At 42.4% G+C, this 23,823-nt stretch overlaps 1 protein-coding gene across 1 annotated transcript; it reads left to right on the top strand.

Moving 5' to 3' along the window:
- Positions 1 to 10,754: 10,754 nt before the first annotated feature.
- Positions 10,755 to 21,960, top strand: LOC122786794 (signal-induced proliferation-associated 1-like protein 3). The gene is made up of 11 exons (XM_044053292.1): positions 10,755 to 11,003; positions 11,539 to 11,721; positions 12,146 to 12,270; positions 12,778 to 12,893; positions 12,986 to 13,425; positions 15,052 to 15,276; positions 15,639 to 15,801; positions 15,886 to 16,063; positions 16,198 to 16,347; positions 17,324 to 17,408; positions 21,798 to 21,960. The coding sequence occupies exons 1-11, from the start codon at positions 10,774 to 10,776 to the stop codon at positions 21,958 to 21,960; spliced, it is 2,058 nt and encodes a 685-aa protein (XP_043909227.1). The 5' UTR covers positions 10,755 to 10,773.
- The last annotated feature ends 1,863 nt before the right edge of the window (positions 21,961 to 23,823 follow it).

Below are 23,823 nucleotides of genomic sequence, written 5' to 3'. Positions count from 1 at the left end.
ACTCACTTAACAAACTCACTTTACAAACTCACTTAACAAACTCACTTTACAAACTCACTTAACAAACTGACTTACAAACTGACTTTACAAACTGACTTAACAAACTGACTTTACAAACGGACTTTACAAACTGACTTTACAAACTGACTTAACAAACTCACTTTACAAACGGACTTTACAGACTCACTTAACAAACTGAACAAACTGACTTAACAAACTCACTTTACAAACTCACTTTACAAACTGACTTAACAAACTCACTTTACAAATTGACTTTACAAACTCACTTTACAAACTGACTTAACAAACTCACACAAACTGACTTAACAAACTCACTTCACAAACTGACTTAACAAACTCACTTTACAAACTGACTTAACAAACTCACTTTACAAACTGACTTAACAAACTCACTCAAACTTACAAACTCACTTAACAAACTGACTTAACAAACTCACTGAAACTCACTTTACAAACTCACTTAACAAACTCACTTTACAAACTGACTTACTCACTTAACAAACTCGACTTTACAAAACAAACTCACTTTACAAACTCACTTAAACTCACTTAACAAACTCACTTCACTTAACAAACTCACTTTACAAACTCACTTTACAAACTCACTTAACAAACTCACTTTACAAACTGACTTAACAAACTCACTTTACAAACTGACTTAACAAACTGACTTAACAAACTCACTTTACAAACTCACTTAAACTACAAACTGACTTAACAAACTCACTTTACAAACTGACAACAAACTCACTTTACAAACTGACTTAACAAACTCACTTAACAAACTCACTTTACAAACTCACTTAACAAACTGACTTAACAAACTGACTTAACAAACTCACTTTACAAACTGAACAAACTGACTTAACAAACTCACTTTACAAACTCACTTTACAAACTCACTTTACAAACTCACTTTACAAACTGACTTAACAAACTGACTTAACAAACTCACATTACAAACTGGCGTAACAAACTGACTTAACAAACTCACTTTACAAACTCAAACAAACTCACTTACAAACAAACAAACTCACTTTACAAACTCACTTACAAACTCACTTTACAAACTCACTTAACAAACTCACTTTAACTTAACAAACTCACTTTACAAACTCACTTAACAAACTCACTTTACAAACTGACTTAACAAACTGACTTAACAAACTCACTTTACAAACTCACTTCACACTTTTAGTCGAATGGCTGCAGCGGCTTACGGCTCTTCACTTCAGTGCTCTTTCCTTCTTCTTTATATGCACTAACTGTACTGCAGTTACTGTGAGTGTAATGTGCAATAACTGTACTGCGAACACCCAATACACTCGCTAGTCGCTTCTGGATATCGGGAGTAAACAACAGATATCTGTTTCAAGTAACTTTCAAAACCATCCAGGTTTTTCCTAACCAGAAACCCTGGATGACTAACCAGGTCCACACACTCCTCAGGGCTCACAACGCTGCCTTCAGGTCAGGGGATAGAGCACTGTACAGTGCTGCTCAAGCTGACCTGAGGAGAGGAATTAAGAGAGCTAAAGCGGACTATAGGTTGTGTATAGAGTCCCATCTGTCCAGCAACAACACACAGGAGGTATGGTGGGGAATACAGGATATCACCAACTACAGAGGTTGTGAGGCACCAACAGCAGACCGGAGTGTGACACTGGCGGAGGAGCTTAACAGCTTCTTTGCTCGGTTTGAAACATCTCAGCAGCTCTCATCTGCCCATGCCTTCAACACAATAATCCCTGACAGACTCACCGGTAAACTGGTCACACTCCAACCGACCCCAGACTGTGAGCATCGGCTCCCCGCAGGGCTGTGTGCTGAGCCCCCTCCTGTACTGCCTCTACACTCACGACTCTAGCCCGGCCCACAATAGCAACACGATCATCAAGTTTGCGGACAACACTATGGTGGTCGGACTCATCTCCAGAGGTGACAAGGCTGCCTACAGAGAGGAGGTCCTGAAGCTCAGAGAACAACCTCTCTCTGAACACCAAGAAAACCTGAGAGATCATCATCGACTCCAGGAAGCACAGTGCCGACACAGCCCCCCTCTACATCAACAACGAACAGGTGGAGAGGGTCCACACCTTTAGATTCCTTAGCGTCTTCATCTCTGCTGACACCTCCTGGTCGGACCATGTCACTAATCTCATCAAGAAGGCTCAGCAGCACCTACACTTCCTGAGAGTCCTCAGGAAGCATAATCTTAATTCCAACCTGCTGCTGGCCTTCTCCTGTTCATCTATTGAGAGCCTGCTGACCTACTGCAGACAGGGTGAGGCTGCAGAAGATTGTGAAGGCAGCTCAAAAGATCGCTGGCTGCCCTCTCCTATCCCTGATGGACATCTACATCTCCCACTGACTCAATAGAGCCAAGGCAATCAGTAAGGACAGCTCCCACCCTGGCTCTGATCTGTTTGATCTGCTGCCCTCAGGAAGGCGTTACAGATGCATTAAGTCTCGTACAAACAGATTGAGAAATAGTTTCTTCCCCAAAGCAATAACCATCCTGAACAGCCATATGCAACTTCATAAATCTGTTTATCCAGACCACCATGTGCAATATGTGATATTTATTTATATATTTATATATATATACCTCCCAAACTAGTGCACTTTACCTTAACTGTAGGAGCCTAAAAGCATTTTGTTGATGTTTAAGTTGTTAAATTACACAGTTCATTGATTATTACGTAATTAAAATATTTACAGTAATCAAAAGGGTAAACATACGATTCTTTAGATTTAAAGTATGTAAATATTCATTTGTAATTGATTGGACTGTATTAGAACTTGTTTAGATCTTTTAACGATCCCACACGAAGGGAGTTTAGGGACGTTACCAAGAGGTAATTAAGGCATTCGGACAAGCAGAGACAGTAGAGCCACACAGTTTTTTTTACCTTTCTCTCTCTCACTCTTTTTCTCTATCTCTCCTTTTCTGTATGTTCAATTAAATTAAATTAAATTCAATGTTATTTGTATAGCGCCAAATCATAACATACACTAGTACCGCGCGCGGTTCTGAATGGGTTCAAGCCGACCCGCGCGAGTCGCCGTGTGCCACGGCTCCCCGCGCGCCTCGCGCTCTCACCCGTTCATTCACCGCGCGCGGTACTAGTTATTTTCATTACTAGTTATTTTCAGTACTAGTTATTTTCAGCAGCGTCCCCGCACATGTCGATCCAAATTTCGGGGGGGATCGGCAACGTATGGCAAAGTTATAGGGCACTTCCTGTTTAATATGGCCGACTTCCTGTTCGGTCAAATGCGCGTCCGTAAACGTGTTCAGGGAAGTTCCCTTGTCTTACATATCTAGTTTTGTGCAGATCGGACAATCTTAGAGTTTACTTACTGTTTCGGGCATTCCACTTCCTGTTGGGAGGTCATCTTTTGCAGACATGCTCAGGACAGGTCCCTGGTGTGACATATAAGGTTTCGTGCAAATTGGACAACGTACGGCAAAGTTAGCGGGCACTTCCTGTTTAAAATGGCCAACTTCCTGTTCGTCTCTGAAAACATGTTCAGGGAAGGTCCCGTAACTCACATATCTAGTTTTGTGTCAATCGGACAATGTAAGACTTTACTTCCTGTTTCGGGCGTTCCACTTCCTGTAGGGAGGTGACCTTTTACGGACATGTTGAGGAAGGGTCTGGGGTCCCACTTACTAAGTTTCAAGTGGATACAACAATCCCTGTTGGAGCAGCATCAAAAACTATAAATGTAATTCTGTCTGCTGTCACCAGGGGGCGCTGTATTTGAAAATGAATATTTTCATATAGACGTGTTCAGGGCCGGACTGTCATCAATCCTTGCAAGTTTGGTTCAGATCGGACCAGGATTGGCAAAGTTGTAACAGTTTGTGTTTTTAGAATTTTCTACCACCACCAGGAGGCGCTGTTTTCAAAATGTACCGTTTCAGCAACACAGTCGTCTTCAGCAACTAACCATCATCAACTATAGCAAGTTTGGTGGGGATCAGACCTTCCATCGCAAAGTTATAAGAGTTTCATTGTCTGTTGTGAAAAATTATTATTATCTCCAACTTTGGCGCCCCCTATCTCCTACGCCATACAATATTTTAAAAAGCTTTTGATAACTTTTGATGCTCAACTCGTCCACATTGATCTCACCAAGTTTGAAGGTGATCGCACAAAAGCTCTAGGAGGAGATAATTGAAATACAAGCTGTCATATTGTCTGCTGGCACCAGGGGGCGCTGTTTTCGAAATTGAATATTTTCATATAGACGTCTTTAGGGCCGGACTGTCATCAATCCTAGCAAGTTTGGTTCAGATTGGACCAGGATTTGCGAAGTTGTAGCAGTTTGATTTTTTGTCCCAAAAATCCGACTTTGCGTCGTTGCCATGGCAACACCGTTAAACGATTTGTCGTCATATTGATCACGCATCATCTACCATGTGTTTTGACTGTTGTCACCAATTTTGAGTGCGGTACGATTATCTGTGTAAAAGTTATTCCCGAAATCGTAAAAAAAAGTTTTTTTGTGTATTTTCTTTCACCACAAGGAGGCGCTGTTTTCAAACTTCACCGTTTTTTCATAGACGTCTTCAGCCATGGCCCATCATCAATCATAGCAAGTTTGGTTCGGATCGGACCTTCCATCGCAAAGTTATAAGAGTTTTGTTTTTCTGATGCGAAACATCAGAATCATCACGAACTTTGCCGCCCCCTATCTTGCGCGCCATGCGACATTTGAAAAAACTTTTGATACCGTGAGCTCCTCAACTGGTCCACAGGGACCTCACCAAGTTTGAAGGTGATCGCACGAAAACTCTAGGAGGAGTTAGTTCAAATACCATTGCTGCGAATTCGCCAAAATCGCCAAAAAATCGCCAATCAACCCAAGATGGCGGACTTCCTGTTGGGTTTGGATCATGGTCATAATGTAATTTTTTCTTCATCCTGACCCACTACACATGTGTACCGAATTTCGTGCATGTGCGATATTTGTATTGGTCATGGTGAATTTGGACAGGTGGCGCCGCACTTATTGGCCCCTCCCACATTCAATTTTCGACGCACATTCCCCTAACCTTTTTCAGACGTAAATTTACACCAGGATTGATGCGGTCACAAAAATCTGTGAGTTTTGGGGTATGGGAAAGGCCTCAAAAATGCGATTCATTTGGGGGAATAATAAGAATAATAATAACTAGTACCGCAAGCGGTAATCAACGGGTTCGAGCTTGACGGCTCGCGGGTCTCCCTGCGCCCACCTCGTCGTGCGAGTCGTCTAGCTCATCTTCCGTTCATTCACCGCTTGCGGCAGTAGTAATTTTCAGCTTAGACTATTTTCAGCGTCCATGTGCTAAGTTAGATGGCACTTCCTGTTTAAATGGCCGACTTCCTGTTTGGTGAAAGGTGTGTCCGTAAACGTGTTCAGGGACGTTCCTTTGACTCACATATCAAGTTTTGTGAAGATTGGAAAATGTTAGACTTGACTTCCTGTTTCGGGAGTTTTACTTCTTGTAGGGAGGTTATCCTTTACAGCACATATGTCAGAATCAAGGCCCGTGAATGAGTTATGTCTGCCCGCGGGATGATTTTGAATTACTATTAAAACCGGCTTGCACTATTATGTGCCCTCAGCACCATAATACTACAAATCCCAAGATGCACTGCGAGTGCGCTCCCGTGTCATCATTCATGAACAGCATCACAGTCACAGTGGAGGACTAAACATTGCTGTCATTTTTCATCTCCCTCTCCCCCAAATAGACAAATAGAAAAGTAGACGGTGAAAACAGGGTTTTCAAGACAGGTGGGAGGCAGAAGAATGTTCACCGAAGTAAAAGGAAAGCCTGTGTGTCTTGTGTGTGGAGACAGTGTGTCGTTATGAAAGAATATAACTTAAGAAGGCACTATGAAACTTGCAACTGTTTTGCACTTTTCAAGTTTGCATTAACTTCTAATTTTATTATAAAAGACAAACATTGGTGAGGATCAGAGCAGCACACTGATTTGTTTTGTAACATGCTGTTTCATTTTTGCATTTATCTTGCCATTGAGCTTTGAAGGAAAATAACATTTTGCTGTTTACCTGTTAAAAAGAAGAAGGAAAAATGTTTTCAATTTGTTACTGAAAGCGCCTTAAGAAAATATTGCAACTGATTTTATTTATATTTTGCTTCATTTAATTTAATTTAATTTAATTTAAATTAATTTAATGATTGAGAGCAATATAGGCTTTTGTATTGGTATTGGTTCAATATGTGCAGTAATTGCAAGTTTTAATAAATATTTAACCCTCCACCTGTACCATTTTTTTTATTTTGGCCCCCCGTGTATTTGATTTTGGCATTACTGCTTTACAGACATGTTCCGGACGGGTCTGAGGTCTCATGTATCAAGTTTCAAGTGGATACAACAATCCCAATTAGAGCAGCATGAGAAACTGTAAATGTTAGATTTGATAGATTTGTAGGCAAATGCCTCCATCATGTGGCGAACAATGGTTACTGCATGAACAAAACACTCAGTTGAGGGAATCCTTTGCATTTTTGCCAGGCAAAACCGTTGAACGATTTGTTATCATATTCAGCAAGCATCATCTACCATGTGTTTTACATGTTTTCATTCATTTGGAGTATGATACAATGACATTTGTTAAAGTTATAAGGGAAATTGTGAAATTGTATTTTCTGTTACCACCAGAAGGCGCTGTTTTCAAAATGTACAGTTTTTGCATAGACATCTTTAGCCAGGGCCCATCATCGATTGTCACTTGTTTAGTTAATATCTGACCTTCCATGGCAAAGTTATAAGAGATTGTTGTGTGTTGCGAGGAATCGTGATTTTCGCCAACTTTCCTGACCTTCTTCTTGTTCGCCGTGATACTTAATGAAAAGATTTTGATACCTTTGGATCCTCAACTTGTTCACAGTAACCTCACAAAGTTTCAAGGTGATCCCATGAAAGCTCTATGACAAGTGCGTTCACATACCATTGGTGCGAAATGGCCAAAATCTGCAAAAAATGTACTTTCAATCCAAGATGGCGGCTTTCCCGTTCGTTTTAGAGCATAGGCTGCTTTGAATTTTTTGACCGTCCTGACCTAAGGAACGCGTGAGTACCAAGTTTAGTGCATGTACATTAAACGTGCTCCTCAGGAGGACAAGTTTTAGGGGTTATAAGAGTTTTACCTTTTGTTGTGAAAAATATGAATGAACGCCAACTTTGGCGCCCCCTATCTCAAAAACCATGTAACATTTTAAAAAACTTTTAATAACTTTAGATCCTCAACTTATTCACAGTGACCTCACCCAGTTTGAAGGTGATCCCTTTAAAGCTCTATGACAAGTGCGTTCACATACCATTGGTGCGAAATGGCCAAAATCTGCAAAAAATGTACTTTCAATCCAAAATGGCGGCTTTCCTGTTCGTTTTAGAGGTTCGGCTACGCTGACTTTTTTGACCGTCTGGACCTAACGAACGCGTGAGTACCAAGTTTTGTGCATGTACATTCAACGTGCTCCTCAGGAGGACAAGTTTTACGGGTTGTAAGAGTTTTGCCTTTTGTTGTGAAAAATATGAATGAACACCAACTTTGGCGCCCCCTATCTCGTACACCGAGCGACATTTTAAAAAGCTTTCAGTAACTTATGCTCGGCAACTTGTTCACAGTGATCTCACCTATTTTCAAGGTGATCGCACAAAAACTCTAGGACAAGTTCATTCAAATGTCAGGTGTCATAGTGTCTGCTGTCACAAGGGGGCGCTGTTTTTGAAAGTGAATATTTTCATATAGGTGTCTTCAGGGCCGGACTATCATCAATCCTAGCAAGTTTGGTTCAGATTGGACTCAGATTCGCAAAGTTGTAGCAGTTTGTTTTTTTGTCACAAATATCTGACTTTGCAGTGTTGCTATGGCACACCGTTGAACCATTTGTTATCATAATAAGCACGCATCATCTTTCATGTGTTTTAAATGTTGTCACAAATTTTGAGTTTGATACAATCAACTATGTAAAAGTTATTACCGAAATTGTGTATTTGTTGTATTTTCTGTTACCACAAGGAGGCGCTGTGCTAAAAAATTACAGTTTTTCCACAGACTTCTTCAGTAATGGTCCATCATCAACCCTAGGTAATTTGGTTGGGAAGTGACCTTCTATCGCAAAGTTATAAGAGTTTTGTTGCCTGTGGCGAAAAATAAAAATTTTCACCAACTTTGCCGGCCCCTTTCTCGTACACCATGATACTTATTAAAAAGTTTTTAGCAACTTTAGATCCTCAACTTGTCCAAAGTGACCTCACCAAGTTTGAATGTGATCCCATGTAAGCTCTAGGACAAGTTCGTTCAAATACCGATGGTGCGAAATGGCCAAAATCGGCAAAAAATGAATTTTCAATCCAAGATGGCGGCTTTCCTGTTCGTTTTAGAGCATAGGCTACGCTGACTTTTTTGACCGTCCCGACCTAAGGAACGCGTGTATCAAATTTCATGCATGTACATTAAACGTGCTCCTCAGGCCCACAAGTTTTAGGGGGTGGAGCAGTTATTTGCCCCGCCCACTTTCATTTTTTAACGCACATTCCCCGAAACACTAATAAACGTAAATTTACACCAGGTCTGATGCGCTTGCAAAAATTGGTGAGTTTTGGGGCATGTTCAGGGCCTCTAAAACGCGATTTACTTTGGTGAAGAGGAAGAAGAAGAAGAAGAAGAAGAACTAGTACCGCAAGCGGTAATCAACGGGTTCGAGCTTGACGGCTCGCGGGTCTCCCTGCGCCCACCTCGCCGTGCGAGTCCTCTAGCTCATCTTCCGTTCATTCATTGCTTGCGGTAGTAGTTATTTTCAGCTTGGACTATTTTCAGCGTCCATGTGTTAAGTTAGAGGGCACTTCCTGTTTAAAATGGCAGACTTCCTCTTTTTCCTATTTAATTTAATTTAATTTAATTTAATTTAATTTAATTTAATTTAATTTAATTTAATTTTATGATTAAGTGCAATATAGGCTATGGTATTGGTATTGGTATTGGTTCAATATGTGCAGTAATTGCAAGTTTTAATAAAAATTTAACCCTCCACTTGTTTTTTTTATTTTGGCCCCCGTGTATTTGACTTTGGCATTACTGCTTTACAGACATGTTCCGGGCGGGTTTGAGGTCTCACATATCAAGTTTCAAGTGAATACAGCAATCCCAATTAGAGCAGCATGAGAAACTGTAAATGTTAGATTTGATAGATTTGTATGCAAATGCCTCCATCATGTGGCGAACAAAGGTTACTGCACTGACGAACCACTCAGTAGAGTAGATCCTGTGCAGTGTTCTTATGTCAACGCCGTTGAACGATTTGTTATCATATTCAGCAAGCATCATCTACCATGTGTTTTACATGTTTTCATTCATTTTGAGTATGATACAATGGAATTTGTTAAAGTTATAAGGGAAATTGTGAACTTGTATTTTATGTTACCACCAGAAGGCGCTGTTTTCAAAATGTACAGTTTTTGCACAAGCATCTTCAGCAAGATCCCATCATCGATCGTCACGAGTTTGGTTAAGATCTGACCTTCCATCTCAAAGTTATAAGAGTTTGTTGTTGTAGCGAAATACCAGACGTCATATTGTCTGCCGTCAACAGGGGGCACTGTTTTTGAAAATGAATATTTTCATATAGGCATCTTCAGGGATTGACTATCATCAATCCTAGCAAGTTTGGTTCAGATTGGAATAGCATTCGCAAAGTGGTAGCAGTTTGTTTTTGTCGCAAATATCTGACTTTGCAGTGTTGTCATTGCAACACTGTTGAACAATTTGTTATCATATTAGGCACGCATCATCTACCATGTGTTTTGAATGTTTTCCCAAATTTTGAGTTTGATACAAGGAAATTTGTTAAAGTTATAAAGGAAATTGTGAACTTGTACTTTCTGTTACCACCAGGTGGCGCTGTTTCCAAAATTTACAGTTTTTGCTTAGGCATCTTTAGCAAAAGCCCATCATCTATCATCACAAGTTTGGTTAAGATCTGACCTTCAATCGCAAAGTTATAAGAGTTTGTTGTGTGTTGCGAAATACCAGACTTCATAGCGTTTGCCACCACCAGGAGGCGATGTTTTCAAAATTTACAGTTTTTGCATAGACATCTTTAGCAAGGGCCCATCATCGATTGTCACTAGTTTGGTTAATATCTGACCTTCCATGGCAAAGTTATGAGAGATTGTTGTGTGTTGCGAGGAATCGTGATTTTCGCCAACTTTGCCGCCCTTCTTCTTGTTCGCCATGATACTTGATGAAAAGATTTTGATACCTTTGGATCCTCAACTTGTTCACAGTGACCTCAGCAAGTTTGAAGGTGATCCCATGAAAGCTCTATGACAAGTGCGTTCACATACCATTGGTGTGAAATGGCCAAAATCTGCAAAAATTGTACTTTCAATCCAAGATGGCGGCTTTCCTGTTCGTTTTAGAGCTTCGGCTACGCTGACTTTTTTGACCGTCTGGACCTAAGGAACGCGTGAGTACCAAGTTCCGTGCATGTACATTCAACGGGCTCCTCAGGAGGACAAGTTTTACGGGTTGTAAGAGTTTCACCTTTTGTTGTGAAAAATATGAATGAACACCAACTTTGGCGCCCCCTATCTCGTACACCGAGCGATATTTTTAAAAGCTTTCAGGAACTTATGCTCGGCAACTTGTTCACAGTGACCTCACCAACTCACTTGTTGCATTGGTTGCTGTCTCCCCAGGGGCTGCACAGAGGAGTATGAGATGAAGACCATCGAGCAGAAGTCAGAGCCAGAGCCTCTGGCAGCGGGCTACCGACCCTCTCCTCGTCCAACGTGGAGATGGGACAGCCCACCTATTCCTTCAGGGCTCCAAAGTGCACCGAACTCTCAGCGCTGGGCCCCCATGGGACCCCCTCCACCTCCACTGCCCCGCTCACACAAAACCTTAATGCCAGTTCCTTACAGAGAGCCACAGCACCTCAACTCTAAGAGGTGAGACTCGGATGCTTCAAAGTTGTATTTATTTATTTATTCTTTATTCTTTTTTTTCCTCCACTTATTGTGATATAAACTGCTAAACTTCCAGGTTTATTCAGCAGTGCATTGCAAGGACACTTCTTTGTGTTTTCAGGCACACTGTAACCAGCTGTCATGCTTTAACAAGCACAATGTTGCTGTTGCCTTTGTCTGGCGAGCTGTTTTTTTTACAACATATGTAAAAGTTTTGTACTAGAGTTTTCTAGTTTCTAATCTGGTGTCCGTCTAAATGAAATATTGAAATAGCTTCATGGTTAAGAATGTTTTACTTTTGTTTTCTCACTTGTTCACCACACACAACCCAAAGTTAAATACTATCCAGACTCGGATCCCGACATGTTTTAACTGGATCATTTTTTGTTTTTTGGTAAATGAAGATTTGCTTCTGTTGTTTCAGTTGCAGTTACTCATACCCCACACCCTTCTGTGGTGTTTGTTTTTATTCTGTAATCCTTGGTTAACCACCACTCTCTCTCCATGTGTCCTCCAGGCCAGTGAGCTACCCAGAGAACCATTACACTCTGTCTCCTGCAGGGGGCGATAGAGGGCTACCCTACAGAAACCCCTCAGCCAGCTTCTCCTCGCCCTCCTCTGGCCTTGTCGGCCTCTCCGCGATGGGCGTGCCTGGAATCACACCGGGACCTTTCGTACGCTATAAACACTCCCCCGACAGGTGTGTTCATGTGTGTGCGGTTCATTGTTCTCTGAACTCTCCTCCATCGGTCCTTTGACTGTTTTTCTGCGTGCTCAAGGTGGTATACACGGGTTCAGAAGAGTGAAGGATGAATAATGTTGTGTGTTCAGGTTTGCAGTTAGATGTGTAAGAACACACTGTCTCCTAGAGGAAGGATCTGTTGTGTGGGTGGCTCTTCCTCACAGTGTGGAGGCTGATAAGATCTCGCCTGACAAGAGGAGCCAGTTTTATTCAACTGCCATCAGGATACAAAACAGAAACTGAAAAATCCAAATATTTGTGTATTTAAAATTGTCGTGGTGGGATATCCTATGCTGTGAATAAGCCATTGCCTACAGACATGGGCATGAATGTATGAAAGTAACCATCAATCACTTCAACCGTCTGTGATCTGTCTCTGTAGATTTGGAACAGGACAGCGCCCCCTGCTGCCTTATGAGCCCCACCTCAGCGTGGACATCAACTCCAGTGGGGAGTCTTCTTCAGGCTTCACCAGCCAAGAGAGCACCATGGAGCGCTGCAAAACAGGTTTATTCCCTTCAGCAATCTCTAAAACTACCGTAGAGCTACTGCAATCCCACGTTTTTAATATGAACATTACATATTTAATTTGTTTCTCTCAGCATTTCAGTGTTTTAACAGCTCCCAGGTCCCGGTTTAGGTTTCACAGCTCACTTCTGTTATAGCAACAGTACATATATACATTTTACCTCTATTTTTGGTCACCAACACATGATGGAAACACAATCAGAGCTTTAAGAATTAGTCACAACAGTTACGTTGGGTGTCTAGACTTACTTTAAATACTCTTTAAAGCTAAGAGGACCCATTATTTGGCTAATAATTTAGTGTAACAATGAGTTGCTCCCATAAACGAGATAACATGTGGCCAAGCTGTTGGTTCTCTTTTAATCAGGATAATCTGTCTAATTATATATTCAAATGTGACATAAGTTTTTAATCTTCCTTCACAACTTGGTGGTTCAGTGTAATTTGATTTCATCCTGTGACTGTCTGTGTGTGTTTCCTGTCCAGAACCCCTCTGGCATGTCCCAGCATCGTCGTCACGGGGACCAGGTGTTGGCGTGGGACAGAGGAGAATACCCAGACAAGATGTCCCAGGGAAAGACTCTCCAAACAGACACTCAAAGGTCTGACTTTCAACCTGTCTCATGTTGTTAATGTGTCCTCTTCTCTGCCTCATTATTCTCTGGTCTGACGGTCGTCCTTGTGTCCTCTGCAGGGTGAGACTCAGTACTCTAGTCACTCCAGCAGTAACACTCTGTCCAGTAACGCCTCCAGCAGCCACAGCGATGAGCGATGGTTTGATGGAGGAGCTGGAGGAGAGCGAGGAGGAGGCGGGGGTGACCCATCTGATGCTGACCCCGACCTTCTCAACAAGGGAGGGTCCAACGACAGCGGCATTGACGCCTCGACCCACTACACCAACTCCCGCCATGCAAACATGTCCAACAACCAGGCTCTCAAGCCCTTACACTGCTCTGCGACCTACAGTGGCGTGCAGGAGTTATCTGTGGGACGGAGCAGCGGCGGGGGAGAAGCAAGGAGACGAGAGTCTTCACCCATCATACCGGCCGAAGCAAATCAGAACAAAGGGTACCGGACAAGGACATTCCCACCTCCTGGGTCCAGTGCTGAAAAAATGGATGCTTTCAAACCCAGGTAAGAGACCACCTCACTATCTTTTACAGCACTTTTTCTGAAGCTCACATGAGATCAAAATTCACCTCAGTAAAGGGCAGATCTATCCCAGATGTGTGCCAGCTTTTATTGTGTATTTTCCAGTTTAGTGCGTTTCCCAGGCCCGTCTTTAGTGACTGATCCACCATGTGGCTGCTATGTATCAGCATCAGACCATAGACAACTACAATTAGAAGATGATAGATGGAAATCCATGAACATGGAGGATTAGAGAAGCCTAATGTGAATGAAAAATACAGGTCATCACGAGGTCTCAGCGACCCGATGCTGCCAACCCACATCATAAATGGGAAGTCATTAATCCTACGCACACACACACACATATACTTCCACCACTTTAAAGGTACAGTGTGTAAGAATTGGCAACATTTATTGTTGAGCATGCCTTTTCTTTTAGCTGAATGTCCCTCACAGTGTAGCATTTACAGTTAACAGTTAATTTCTGCCTAATTGACTTTATTTTTATACACTAGGTCTTAAATACTCTTTGTTAAAACCCAGAGTGGCTGGTATGACTCTGAAGCTGCTGCAGTCTGTGTCTGGGATGCGATGGACATGAGACAAGACAGCGATGATTCATCACTAGTTATATTTGAGGACATGATGTAATTATGTGTTTCTGTACCGAGTTGTTTTTTTTTTTAGATTTCATCATGTTGGGTGTCTGTCTGCTCAGGTGTCAGTTATATATATTTTTTTCCCGACGGGCTTCTGTGGTGATAAGCTCGCACCAACTGACAAGTGTAAGCAAATACAGCTGTACTTTAGCGTCTTCCTTCAGCTTCATCAACAAGCCGTTATGATGGACAGTAGCACTTGTCTCATGTCTACTAATCACAATGAAAATGAAAAAATGGTTGTTGCACTCACTGTTGTTAATTAGCTTTGCAGCGGTGAAGGTTAGGTCCAGTTAGTCAAAGTCATTTTTGCTGAATGGTAGCTGAAATAGTAGCTCGTATTAGCAGTAGTTCATAACTCTTGTGCCGTTTGTCTTAGTTGTCCACACAGATTGGAAATGTCGGCAGTAACACAGTATGTGTTGTGTATATAGCCTACTGAATGGACACCTCTTCCTGGACTTTAATTGCCCATTCCGTCTTCCTCTGTCACTTTATCAATGAAAGGGAGTAAAGGTTCTGCAAGAATAAATAAATAAACTCGCTGCACAAAGTCGTATTTGGCAGAGAATCTTTCACAACTGTGACTCATTGCCTTCACAGAATTTTTGTCTTGGCGTTGCAAAAGGTCGTAACTCCGATTTCAAGAGGCTCACTTGTAGCTTCATCGATCAAAAATAAGAGTTAAGTGAAATATGAAGTACTGATACAACACAGATATGTCAAAGTATAGATTTGGTGATATATCATCGTCCTTCCAATGTGATAAATGATATGAGCAAATTCCGGTGCTCTAAACTGGCAGGGATGCTACTTCATGTTTCCTCGTGGTGGCACTGTTCAAATGAATGAGGGAAACTTCGGCAGAAGTTACCTGGCTGAAGAAGAGGGAGTTTACCGGAGGATACCGTTGATGATGTTGATGCGTTATTTACATGTATGTATGTATATATCTGTGTGTCCTGTTCAGGGCCTACACACCGCAGGGTTACAAAACTCCAACGGCGGAGAAAGCAAGACATGTCCGAGCTGCGACAGCGACGCCCACTTCGGCTCAGTTAAGCTCCATTCCTCTGTCAAGCTCCGCCCCCAAGGCCTTATACGGGAAGGGCAGACAAACCGCCTGGCAGACTGAAGACGGCAGCCCGTCGAACACAACCACAGCATCTGCCTCTTTAAGCAGCAACAGCAAGAAGTAGGTGGAAACAAAGAGCTGAAAACACTTATCACAAAAAAACCTTACCTTAATTGTTGGTTTCCAGGTTATGAAATGGGTTAACCAAGCACACAACTGTCTCACTTAAGTGCTGCTAAAACGTGACAACGTTACATCTTTAGTGGGAGAAACAATATATGATAAGTCAGTGATAAACGGATCAGTGTGCAGCACACATGTGAACTGTTTGCTGCAGCCATGAACTACAGTTTGGCATCACTGATGATAATATGATGCTCCAGTAATTTCACTTTTTTACTTGATTGGACTGGATATTGTTGAATGTTGTTGTTGTTATCCCTTGTGTACTCGATGCTCATGTATTTGTCCTGTGTCTCCAGGCAGGTGGATACAAATTCAAAGAACGTGTTTGGACAACCTCGACTCCGAGCCTCACTGAGGGACCTGCGCTCTCCGCGGCGGACGTATAAGAGCACCATCGAAGACGACCTGAAGAAACTGATCATCATGGACAACCCGGGAGAGATGCCACAAAGAGATCCAGTGAGTATGACACCTGTGGATCAGCTGGGCTGTCATGAACATGCGCACACGGCTCTGACCTCGGTCGCCTTGTTCCCCCTGAAGTCTCCCAGACGAGCTTTGCAGCGCACATTTTCAGACGAGTCGCTGTGCAGTGGACGCAGAGACGCCAGCTTCGCCAACTCCGAGAACCAAATGACCGCGACTGATGTACTGTTCACCTGCACTCTGCCCACACGCAGACACGGCTCCAACTCTTCCAACCACTTGCAGAGCAAGAAGGGTGTGTGTTACTGGTCCTATATTTTGAATTGTCACAGTGTACGTGTCGCTGTCATAACGTTCTAAGCATGTAGCCTCTCCCTCTTTCATGAGGTTTGTTCACAGACTGCAACTCTTGTCCTCAACTGTCCCCAGCGCCTCTGTCTGCGTCCGAGCTGTCTCTCACTGAAGTCAGGGACAAAGTTCCCCCACTGAGGAGGCTCGATCCTGGACTGATGCCTCTTCCTGACACAGCCTGTGGACTGGAGTGGTCCAGCCTGGTCAGTGCTGCTAAAGCCTATGAAGGTGAGGCTAGAGACACTTCAGGGTTTCCATTTGTTGTTAAAGTCCTCATGACGTGGCTCTCTGAGCGTCAGTAGCTTCAGTATATTCACATATTTCTGCGAGTGGTTTTGAATTAGCCATTAGTGCCACTGTAGCTACAACACACTGTCACTGGTACATGCCGGAGATTGACGTGAGAGTGATGTTTCTGAGGAAGAGAATGAGGAGTGAACTGATGCAGCTCATCCCTGCGATGGAGTCAATGCATCTGAATGGTACTTCATGTTGGAGCAGAGCACTGACTCATGCACCACTTCATTGAATGCAACTTAGTTTACTCCTGAGTACAAGATGAGTCATCGAAAAATCTCAAAGCAGACTCCTAGGTAAAAAAAAAGACCTCTAAATGCCAAGAAGGAAATATTAGAGAAAAAGAAGTTGCTCTTTTGATATTTTTAGGTTGTATGCAGGCATCGTACACCAGTGTTGTTTTGGTTGTGTATTTGCTCTCATAGTTTGGACTACAGATTCCTGATCTGAACTCAGTTAAGACGGTGCATTTTTGGGGCGTAATTAACATCAGCTGCACATGCAAAACCACTTCTAATAACCACCATTGATTCAGTCATGTATGATGGTTCACTAGTTTAGACACAAACCTGCACTCGTCTGTGTTATGATAAAAATTTGAAGTTTTAATACTGAACTTATCGTCAGTTTGGGGTTAACTGGTTTCACAGTGTCACTCGACACTCCTGGGAAAGAAAGAAAGGCGTCTTTGTATTCACCTCGTACCCAAATCTGTGTCTCCACTGTCCCCCCGTGTCCTCTGCTGCTACACAGACTGTCACAAATACACTCGACTACAGTGAACACTTGATCCAAGCCTTACCTGCTGCCTGGTCTAACACCTGTTCAGCTGTAACTGTGTCACATCTCGAGGGGACACGAGGAAAAGTCTCATGAATGTGGGATCGTGTGTCTCTCTCTGTTTCAGCACAAAGGGCAGTTTCCCTGTTCTCACTGACTGAGCCACAGGGTGGACAAAAATCAGACGAGCGGCACGAGGCCCATGTGACAGGGTGAGATAACCTGACAGAAACAGCAGACAGGTGCTTCCATTCGCCCACATGTGTGTTACAGGTTGATGTGAACCCTCCAATTATACAATCAACTTTCAATACCAGCCATATTTTAAATATTACAACATTTTAATTTAGTGGGCAATAATTTAAGGGCTTTACGAGGCCAGAGACCACAAGGTTTCCCTGTGGGACAGCTCCATCAGACATGGCCACCCACCAAACTGGGAGCTGGATCTCAGTCCGGTCAGACGGCTCTGGAATCTCAACTGGGTGTAATGTCAAAGCGTGACTGGTATCCAGCTGATACAGTGGTCAACTGTGGAAACATGTGGGTCAATGGAAGCAGGAGGGATGGCATTAGCTCTTGGAGACGGACTCAGTTAGTTGCCTGTGGGCAGCGCTCTCCGAGTGCTATTTCCAAAAGAAGAACCTTGTAATTACTATAAAGCGGCCATATTATATTGCTGACTTCCCTGAAAAGTCTGTACTTTACTGGGCTGGGCTGCAAACGCGCACACACACACACACACCCTGCTAGCCACAACACAACAGAAATAGATCAGAGCGAGGGATGGACTGGGAGGAAGCGGAAAAGGGAGTGGACTGATTGTCTCTGCACTAACAATGGGGTCAAAGCTAATGTGTGAATCCATGTGTGAAGAATCTGCTCAGTGGAGCCGCCGGAGGTGTGCAAAACCAGGTAGAAAAAACAACAGGGGCTTCAGACAGAGAATGGTTGTGTGATTTTCAATCTAGCCACCGAACACACCCAGTTAACCACATATCTCGAAATAGGCAGGAGAGGAGGAGGAGGAGGAGGAGGGGTGACAAAGGGGCAGAGTGAGGGAGGGTGGAGGTACAGCAAGGGTACACAGAAGTGGGTGTGTTTTTCTGTGTGGGGTGAGTGTTCACTAACTCTCAAGTTTGTGTGCCTACTGATGGGTAACAGCATGTGTGTGTGTGTTTGAGCGCGCGCTACGCATACGTATACTTGTCTTTTGATATCTGATTAACTAAACCAAGAAAGAATATGCAGAGTGTGTGTTCTCTTCTCTGTCATCCTCAGCATTTTCTTGTGTGCGCACATGTTTCCTGACTGGCGTTCAACGCTTTAGCAATTATTTCCTGAGAGTTTGGAGGCAGCTTCCTAACCTCTCCGAGTTAAATATGGCTGTAGGTGAGCTCCAAGATTTGCTCAATTTAGCACAATTACTCACTGTTAGAAGGTAATTTGCCCAGATGGAACATAATGGCTGCAATAATAAAAGGCTATTACAAAGACTGGTGACATAGCAAGAACCAGAATGAGGGTAAAAGAAAGGCTACACTGAACCATGCAGTAAAAATGTAGATGAAAATATCAATATCCATTCAACAACCATTCACAGTATAACCACAGCGGTGTTGTGTCTTGTATGTTAATACTGAATTCTGAACCTTTACATAAAATGGCAATGGTGCCATTGAAAATCTATGTGCACTAAAATAGGCTTCAGCATCATTATCATTTATATTTTAGTCTCTTCAGCACTTTGAAAACTTTAGCTTGTTTTCCTGCTTCATGTATTTTATATTGTTGTTCAGAATCAGAAACAGTTTATTGATCGAAGTATTACGAGCTCTGTCAAATTATGCACTGAATGAATACCAATATAAATACAAAATATACACAATACAAACAGAAGAAAACAGTAAAAATAAAAAATATAATCTGCAGTCTGTCTGTCTGTCCTTATTTGTTATTATTATTACCTCCATCATGAAGGTTCTATTTTCATCAGCATGGCTTTATCTGTAAGTCTGTCCTTCTGTTAGTATGATCCCATTCAATTTATTAAACTGATGATATCACACTAAAATAATTAACTGTTAATGTGGTATGCGTTTGGTGGAAATGTAAATGTAACAGTTTAGTACATTTTTAACAAATAATAAAATTGTAATGGTAATTAAAGTTCTGGTGAGTAATTGGAATACTTTCTCATAAGTTCTGCTGAATACTGCCTGAACCTGAAATAACCACATCTTAACTTCTACATCTAAATGCAACACAGTCAAAGATGGAGGAGAGCGATAGAAAAGGCATAGAGGGCTGAGGAAACCGCTGCTGTTGCTGCTGCTAGACAGAGGAGAGAAGGAGAGGGGAGGGGAGGGGAGGGGAGGGGAGGGCTGTGGAAAGGTACAGGCAAAAACTAAAAAAATCACAGGAATGAATAGAAAGAGGGGGTACACAGGCATGCAGAAGCAAAGAAGGAATGAATGAGGGCCATTGATAAAGATGGAGAGTGGACTTCGGTGAGGGAAGGAGGGAGAGAGAAGGGATCAAAAGGTATTTACACATGGAGATTCCAGAGGAAAAAAAAAAAACAGGCAGGGAGGGAAACGATGGATCCATGGAGGGATGGATGGAGGGATGTCTAATTGACCCACTGACTAAAACACAGGGTGGGACCTGAGTGACTTACATATTTGTGTCTTTAGAGTTGCAGCTTTTTCCACAAATGAAGTCACCTCAACAGAACAGCTGTCAGCGCAGCACAGTAGCCTTCAGTCACACTTTTCTTTACAACAACAAATGTGTAAAGGTTTAAAAAATGGAAAATGAAGGTCACAGGAATTAAACCATGTTTTGGCAAAATATCCCATGTTATACTGCCCCTCTCTTAATCCCTCATTTCTCCTTTCAGAGGTGAAATCTGTGGACAGTCAGCATCAGTTGACTCCTTCATAGAGGCTTTAAGGGATATTACAGTTTTTTCTAAGCAACATGGTGTGATCCAGTTGTAGTTGAAAGTCGGATTTCCATCTTGCAAAGTGGAAACAAAATGAAAAACTTGGAACACTTGTACAAACACAGGAGCTGCTGGTCTCCTGCTGTCCCGTGTAGACCGTTTGTGTCACTGAGGTTAATTTGAACAAAAGATTTCACACACCAAAGTCTGAAAATAACACATTTGAACTTACTGAAGGAGGCAGCAGTGGATCAACAGCTCCTGTGTGCTGTGATGTGAAATCACTAATTTTCTCTCTGGACTTTGGTCTGAGCAGTTCACACAGTCATCACTTTCCTGTCAGAAAATCCCTTCATCTGTGAGAGAAAGACAAGAACATGTGGTTTAATGTTGAGCCTTTTGTTAAGTGGCTAAAATCAGTGTCTACGTGCTAGTTTTCATCCAGATTTCTTTTCACATCTCCTAGTTCTAAGGACAGAGGTTAAGGCAGGTGCAGAGTGGGAATGGAAGAGGCTCCATTCTCCCTGTTACAAGTCAGTGACCCATCAAAAAAGGTAAACAAAGGTTGCATAGTGTCGCTTTAAGTCAGGCTGACAAGCAGTTATGACAACAATCTCGTTCTCCTCCTTTTCAGAAACTGTTTCATTTAAGAAAAAGAGAGACGCAAGTATTTTTGAAACACAACTGAAGAGCTCATCAACTCCATGAGGATCAGGGAGCATTTCAAGAAAGATGAGTGAGAAACGGCATGTGTGGTGTGATGAAAGAGGAGAAGCAGCAAGTATGTGAAGCATTAAAAGTATTCAGCTGGAGGGAAACAAAGCCTGACTGTAACCCAGACTGGTCCGAGGGATGCTTTGAGGTCGAGGGGAAGGTCAGGTGGGTCATTTTACCATAAGAGTGACACCTTGCTCGACCTCGACCAGCTGACCCGTACAAAGAAGTGAGGAGGAACTGGATGAAGAGACGGTTTTCACACCATCTGCTCAACTGCTTTTTTTAGACTGTGGATGCAGTTACTGATCAACATCAATCAGTTAGATAATAGCAACACATAGACAGGTAACAGAAGAATGAGATTGGCAATAAACACAGGGGTGAATTAAATATGAAGAATACAGAGAAATTCAGTTTAAGACATGTGAAGGAATTAACTTTTAAAGTCTGTCACTTGACTCCATCGCTGAGAGAACATTTAGAGTTTTTGTTTCTGCACTCCTCTCTCTGCCCTGTTTGCCATTGAAAAGGCATCTAGTTCCCTCTCTGTGAACTTGAGTTTAAATTAAATTATTTTTATTATGGAATGATTGATCAATACTAGACAAAAAACTGATTTAACCCTAATTTCTTCACTTTACGCACTCTGAAGCATCGGAACGAATTGTTCAACATCATCCACTGAACATTTATTTTCCAAAACATCTATTTACAGGTGGTTTCTGACTAGAAACTGGTACATTGGACTTATTTATGAATGTGAGCTCAACATGAAGTCAGAGGTTAGTGTTGTTAAACTGACGCCTATTAACAGCAATATTAACGTGCAAATTCTTTACATTCAGCCCTCAATTCTCCAGTGTACTGTACATCCATGCTCAAATATCACCAGAAATATTTTTGTTCATAGTATACTGTGTTGTTCTGTGTCCTGTAGCTCAACGTGTACGTCCCTGACGAACCAGACGAGGCATCTGCTTCCACAGGTCAGTGAAGGCTCCACTCTCACAGAGCTGGTGGACAGAGGGACTCCTCAGCTGGCCGAGGTCAGTGAGGAATGCACCAGGGGAGAGGGAGGGAATGTACCACAGGGGTGTTGAGGAAGGAGGTGGGGTGGCAGTGGAGGAAACACAGAGGGGGGAAACAGAGGGGTCTTTTGTGAGACAGGAAGCTGCTGAGACCATGGCCCTCTCACTGGGTACAGTAGCAGAGCAGAGAGAAACGTGGAGCGATGAGAAAAGATGAAGAACGAGACCTCAGTGAATGGAGGACATGATGGAGAAGGAGACACCTGGGAATTGGTGGAGAACTGGGCTGAGTGATGGAATAAGAAACAAGTTGAAGGATATGAAAGACATGCAGCGTAGAAAGTGGTTTTCCTGCTTGAAAATGAAATGTACAGCCGAAATCTTCACTCAACATGAAAATCAGTTGACAACACTGTCAGATAAATTCAACAATTGTAATCAATTTGACTTGTGGTCATTTTGTTCCAGAGATTTTTCCATACATTTATGAAATGGTGAAAGAAAGTCTTACTTAGGCAGATCCACTGAATTAAACTAATTTTGGGCTTGTATGGTCTTTTTCACAGAACACACGTTGTTCTGTCACAATCAGAAGAACTGTGGTCACTTATGGTCATGAGTTCTGGCCATAAATGAATATTCTTTAATGGTTGGTTGGGCTCATTCTTTCAGACATGGCGAGGACTTTCTTCTTCTATGGTGTTACATGACAGCTTGCATCCATAATGTTGTATTACTGCCATCTTCTGGAGTTAGAAAACACCTACGCAAACCTGGTTATATTCTTTCTTTCATCTCTTGTCCTCCTCTGTGGGGACTTTGGACATCCAGATGGAGCTGAGCTGTTGCTGCTACTTCTAGTTCAGAAGAAGCCACATCAGATATCTTATCAGGAAAACTTCTGTATGAATTCCACTGGAAGTTTTCTTGGGATGACAATCTGGTTGACCAAGAACTTGATGGAGGAAAAACAAATCCCATTTGACCAGGAAACACCTCAGGATCACAAAAGAAGAGGTGGAAAAAACATTGCTGGTCAACAGACAACTTAACTTCTACACTTGTATTGTTCATTTTGAGTGTATATGTTTGTTCACACAACACAAGTGAGGTACTATGCAGTGCATGTCTGCAGGTACATACCTGGATGAAGGAGACTTCCTCTCCTATCAATTCACCCCCGTCTTCCACAGTTAATTTGTGATCTGCATGCGTTTTCCTGCAAAAATGTAATCATTTCTTCCTTGGTCCAAAACCTGCATGGCCAGAAAATTTTATTTAACTCTGTCTTTTAAATTTGTGAGTGAACAGATGAAAAAAAAAAACCTCAGATTTCCATGGGGGACATGCTACAATTATCATTTCCAATTATCAAATTTGATTCGAGTTGGAACTAAATTGTCTGCAGTGGAAAATGTATGTTTTCTGAACTTGCAGGGCCAGGTTACACCGGAGTCAAACCAGCGCAGACGATCAGCATCAGTCGGCAGGTGTCACACGTGCGAGTGTAAGAAAAAAGTGAAAGTTACTAAATAATTCAATATCATGATTCAAAGGGGGTCTTGTTGAGGAAGACCCAGTGTGGCTGTGTGAACCACCCATCCCACAGACGAAGGCTCAAAAGATCAAAAAGCAAAGACAGTGTTGATTTCCAGACAACAGAAGCTGAAAGTGTCAGTTAATGAGGTCAGGAAAAAAAACACAATTGTTTATGATCAGTAGGTCACTCCAGTCTGAGGACGCATCAAAGAACTGTAGCGGCATTCAAACAAAACACGCAGCATTCCAAGGCAGTGGGATAAATAATTGTGATGCAGCAGAATGAAAACACGACCCTCCCTCTTCCCTTCGTCTGTCCTCTCATCTACTCTCCCTTGTTCCTCCCAGTCTGCCAGTTTCCCGTCGCTGACACATTTCGTGCCTCTCACGTTCTCC

Source organism: Solea senegalensis, linkage group LG20 (genome assembly GCF_019176455.1).
Source record: "Solea senegalensis isolate Sse05_10M linkage group LG20, IFAPA_SoseM_1, whole genome shotgun sequence".
Lineage (NCBI taxonomy): Eukaryota > Metazoa > Chordata > Actinopteri > Pleuronectiformes > Soleidae > Solea > Solea senegalensis.
The sequence above is the reverse complement of the archived record's forward strand: the minus strand, read 5'-3'. Positions and strand labels throughout refer to the sequence as shown.

What these genes read in the sequence shown, in the direction of transcription:
- LOC122786794 (XM_044053292.1), top strand. Translation starts at nt 10,774, where the DNA reads ATGAAGACCATCGAGCAGAAGTCAGAGCCAGAGCCTCTGGCAGCGGGC. An exon ending in TATAAACACTCCCCCGACAG is followed by an intron (nt 11,722 to 12,145) that starts GTGTGTTCATGT and finishes CTGTCTCTGTAG; the next exon opens with ATTTGGAACAGGACAGCGCC. An exon ending in AGATGCCACAAAGAGATCCA is followed by an intron (nt 15,802 to 15,885) that starts GTGAGTATGACA and finishes TTCCCCCTGAAG; the next exon opens with TCTCCCAGACGAGCTTTGCA.